General features: G+C 37.6%; 1 protein-coding gene across 1 annotated transcript; it reads right to left on the bottom strand.

Annotated features, from left to right (window-relative positions):
• Window positions 1-3,853: 3,853 nt before the first annotated feature.
• On the bottom strand, window positions 3,854-4,693 carry LOC130994333 (formin-like protein 3). Its single transcript, XM_057919380.1, has one exon. It carries the CDS (start codon window positions 4,691-4,693, stop codon window positions 3,854-3,856), a length of 840 nt encoding a protein of 279 aa, XP_057775363.1.
• Window positions 4,694-4,992: the final 299 nt, after the last annotated feature.

A 4,992-nucleotide genomic window follows, 5' to 3' on the forward strand; every position in this document is an offset into this window, starting at 1 on the left:
TTTTTTTAGCGATTTTGGGTATTTTTGAGAGCTGAGAGAGACGGAGAACGGAGTGAGAGCAAGAACTGAAGATTCTCAATTCTACTACGGTTTTTCTTGTGGATGTTTATTTGTTTTATTGAGAATTGTATTCTAGTTCATATGTCTATGTGTGGCTAGAATCCCTTTTTTTCCCAGGGTTTAGGGAGTAAACATGGTTTGAATTTCTGACTGTTTGATTCAATTAATTGGATTGTTATTCCTTTCTATGTTCTTGTTTTAATTATTTGCTTTATTGATTGGCCACCAATTTAGCTTAATCATAGGTTTTAATTTGAGATCGGGAGATGATAATTATTACCTGAACTAAGAACATAGAACACATATATTTAATTCTAAAGGGAATTGATATTTGTGAGGGCGTTAATCCTAGGAACTTTTAGGAGTTACATGTTAGAAGTGCGATCCGGGGACGGTAGCCTTGCATGTAATCAACGGTTTGTATGCCACGGGAGTGGGTATGGACTAGCTTTGAGATTGCCTTAGGAATCGTCTTATTAATTGAATTGAACATGTTAATTAGGAGAATATGTTGAAACATTTACCTTGGGAAATCTTGTCTTATCTGTTTCTCTGTTTCACGGCTTGATTTATTTTCTTTCCAGTATTTATTTATTTATTTAATTTAAAAACAAAATTCTCCATTTCGTTTGTCCAGATAGAGTAGCATAATTTAGGATAAGAATTGATAATAATTAGTCTCTGTGGAATACGACCTTGCTTGCTACTGTACACAATTGCACATGTACACTTGCGGCGTGTTAAATAAAATAGCGAACAAGTTTTTGTGGTTTACCACCAAATAATTCAAGCAAATAATTCCTGCAATAGCTAAGAATTAGTATAGTTAGTAGCAAGCAGGGTCGAACCACAGAGAACGGGTAATTGCAATCAATTTCCTAAAGATCTAAAAAAATTGGTGTAGCCACCACGCCTTAAATTGAGAGAAAAATTAATTTACTAAGAAAATAAATAAATCAACGAAAATCACACTAGAAATAAATCAAAGAAAATGTAACTCGGCTCGAATAAATCCATATTAATTTAATGACTCTGATCATCGACGCAAAGATTAATTAATACCTATCAACCAACCAGTTATAGGATACCGTGAAACGCAACGGACGTACCCCAATTCCTACTTACTGTGTCGATAGACAGCTGGAGACGCCAGACCTGCCTATTTCCCTTATTAAAATATAACCTAGCTGGAGACGTCAGACCTAGATTTAATATTCTAATAGCATTAAGAGGAAGAAACCCAATTTAGACCAATTATCCTAGATACGCTAGTAATAATTAATCCACCAATTTATTCCTACTACGAACATGGTAGCTTTATCACTAATCAGCCCTATTCCAATAATTACGGATTGGGGGAACCAATTGACTGTAATCCGATTTAACCTAAGTTGATCAGGCTTAAATTAAATAAGAACTATCTTTAAACACAAGGAACAAATCGAAATCAACGGGAATCAATTATAGGCTCAATTAGGTCTCACAGATTATTAAATCAATACTTCATTATTCTCGCCGAATTAGAGAAATTTAGCTAGTCATACTATTAAAATAAAATTAGAAACAATAAAATAAAATAGAAGAAATATGAAACTAAGAAAATAAATTGCAATGGAATTAAAAATATGAATCACCACTTTTGAACCAAATAAATTCGCCTACTGCACACTTGAAACCAGCCGCCAAGTTCCAAGTAAAAAACAAAAAAAAAGCAATATCAATTCTTAATCTAAAGACAAAAACGTGTAGTGCCTAAAAATAAAACCTAACCTCTAACTAATCTATGCGGCTGTACTCAAAACTAAATTAATCCTCTAATATATATAATACTCCCTAGTTGGCGGCTGAGTGGAGCACAAGGTCAAGGGATTTAATCCCTCAAATAACCGTCTCTTAGCCCACTAAATGGGCTTAATCGGCCAACACCACAAAGGCCCAAAAAATAAATAAAAACAAGAGTTTAAGGCTTAACTAAATATAAAATAAATAACTCCAAGCCCAACTCTAATTATCTCTTCAAAATCATGCCAACTTCATCAAAATTCCCGACTTTCATCATCTCCCGGCATCTGCCATCTTCATTCTCCATCCACGCAATTCCTGCGCCAAAACACCAACGACTTGGGTAATATCAAATAAAAACACACGATAATAAACATAAATCTAGACAACTAATTCACACACATCAAATCTCCTCACACTTGAATCATACTTGCCCTCAAGTATGAAGTGAAGAAAAGACTCAATAGTACAAAATAATTATCCAGACACAACCTTCCCCCGACTCAACACACTAACACATGAAAAGGAAAAGAAAGATGGAAGATAAGAAATGAGACACGATAACACAACAGCCAAGTAAATGCCAACTGCTAGCTTGTAACTTGTACTGCCAAGATGAACTAAGTAATTCATAAATAACTCTCAACCTTCAAAATGAAAAATTTAGAATCTCAAGAATGCACCTCTATCATCAAATTAGTCAAAATCAGGCAATAGCAAGTACAGCTCACGACTTCACTCATTCGCTCAAAATGCAATTAAGGACATTCACACATACAAGAAAAGATCCACTCGGTCATGATATGTCGCGGTCAAATAGTGACTCAAAAAGGACTTTGTTCATTTGGCGTAATGGGGCTAGGGACCATTCATAAGATTGGAAGGATCTAAAGGAGTTCCTAGGCTCAAGCAATGAAAATCAAAGTGTACACATCTAATCCAAACCATAATCCACAACTTCAAGTTTATAGAGAAAGAAAGTAACCAACTAATCTTGGGGGAAAAAACTCCATCAATAACAATGATATTACATGCTCAACTCAAACTGGTGCAACAATTTTTTTCTGTTTTCTTTACTTCTTTTTCTTTTTTTTTTCAATTTTTTTCTTTCTTTCTTTTTTTTTAATTTTTTTTTAAACAGCAGCACCCTTTTTTTTCTATATCCCCAATCAACATGCAATCATCATCTACAAAATATCCCCACAAATCGTCTCCCAAACCCCATTTGAATTCAATGCCACTGTTTGGTCAAACGGATCACAGACCCTTATCATCTAGCACAAAACAGCAGTTTGGGCAATCGGAACATGTAACCACAGCTTAACTTTCTCTAATAATTAATGGAATGAAGTTCAAAATTAGACATGCATCACTGGGCCAAAGAGAGAGTCCAAAACAGGCCTTGGCTAAATATTTAGTGACTAGTAAGAACAAAATGGTCAAGGCTTCAAAAATGGCTCACTAGGGGTTAATGTATGGGTAGACAATGAAACGCAGGCCAAATGGGCTTTCCTAGTGCCTTGTATCATTTGTCACATATGACACACTTAATATCACAACCTCATGAACATCAAAGCACTCAAAAAGGAATATAGTAGAGAATGCTCTACTCTATTAAGCTCAAATCTCACTTATGTGTGGTTTTTACTCACTTATTGCCTTTATTCGTCATCCCAATTTTCATCTAATAAAGATTCATCCAAAAAATCATAATTTTTAAATTCCAAAAGTATCAAGTCATCTACTTCATCACAAAGTGCAACTTGGCAGCATGCATACACAAAACTAACAAACCAACACTCACTTGACTAACATGCAAAGCAACACAACGACTTAACATAGACACACAAAAACAAAGACACATCCCCATCCTCACACTTAGACGTTGCTTGCCCTCAAGCAAACAAGAAAAAGCATAAAAAAAGGGAAGCACACAAAATACTAACAAAAACACAAGACAGTAAACAAGACAAAGAGAAACAAAAAAAAAATCAAACACAAGGGAAGGACATCACCGTGCACGCTGCCTTGTAGAGATGCCGGCAGAGGGCGGCGGTTCTGGAGGGGGTCGCGGCGGCGGCGGTGTTTCAGGCGGAGAGATGCGAGTGGAGATGGAGGGCGGTAATAGAGGTTGGCGGTGGTGATTTCCAGATGCAGACGAAAAGATATGATGGCCGGAACAGGGAGGTGTTGGATTGTGGAATTGGAGAGCAGCGGCGGGTGCAGGTTGGAGATGAAGGCTGGAGGTGTGTGGTTGCGGCGGCGGTTCTGGAGTGGGTCGCGACGGTGGTGGTGTTTCAGGCGGAGATATGCGAGTGGAGATGGCTGGAGTGGTTTTTGGAGGAGGTGGAATTGAGAGGGAAACGATGGCGGGAATTTGGAGTAGGTCAAAACCTCCATCAATTTCCAGAATTGCAGTTGACTCCACCACACTTAGCATAGTGTCCAATTTGACCCCAAATTCTCCAGAATCTTCAAACTGACATCCAAACCCTACCTCTTTCAAGTCTAGCTCCGATGGCTTCACAACAGTCGGTTCTGTGCTGGTAGATTTGGGCATCCTGCTCGATAGGTGCCGAATTGGAATTTCGTCCGTGGAGTACAACTGCATGATAATCTCTCGAATAGCATCATTCTCCTCTGTTTTGGCATCCTCATCATTTAGCACACTGAGAATAACTTGCTCGAGCTCATCTTCCCTGAAATTCTCAACAAAATCATCAACCAAAGGATCAATCACAGTCATAAAAATGGATTCAGGATCCTCTTCGGTTTTTGTTTCTGCCTCTGAATCAAGATCCATTTGGGCAAACAGATCATCTTCCGCAGTAGCGGCACTGGGTTCAGCCATAAAAAAGGGTTATGTCCGGGCAGCTTCCTCTCCTTTACTTCTTTCCTCAACCTGGAGTGTTTTTTTTTATTTAAATCCTACTCAAAAACAACAGAAAAAATAAAATAAAATAGAATCAATAGGAAAAAGAAATTAATTAACACCGTTCCCCGGCAACGGCGCCAATTTGATGGGCGTCGTATACCACTAAATAATTCCTGCAATCTCACCAAGAATTAAATGAGTATAGTAACAAGCAGGGTCGAACCACAGAGAACGGGTAATTGCAATCAAATTCCTAAAGATCTATTTTTTGGTGT

Source organism: Salvia miltiorrhiza, chromosome 7 (genome assembly GCF_028751815.1).
Source record: "Salvia miltiorrhiza cultivar Shanhuang (shh) chromosome 7, IMPLAD_Smil_shh, whole genome shotgun sequence".
Classification (NCBI taxonomy): Eukaryota; Viridiplantae; Streptophyta; class Magnoliopsida; order Lamiales; family Lamiaceae; genus Salvia; species Salvia miltiorrhiza.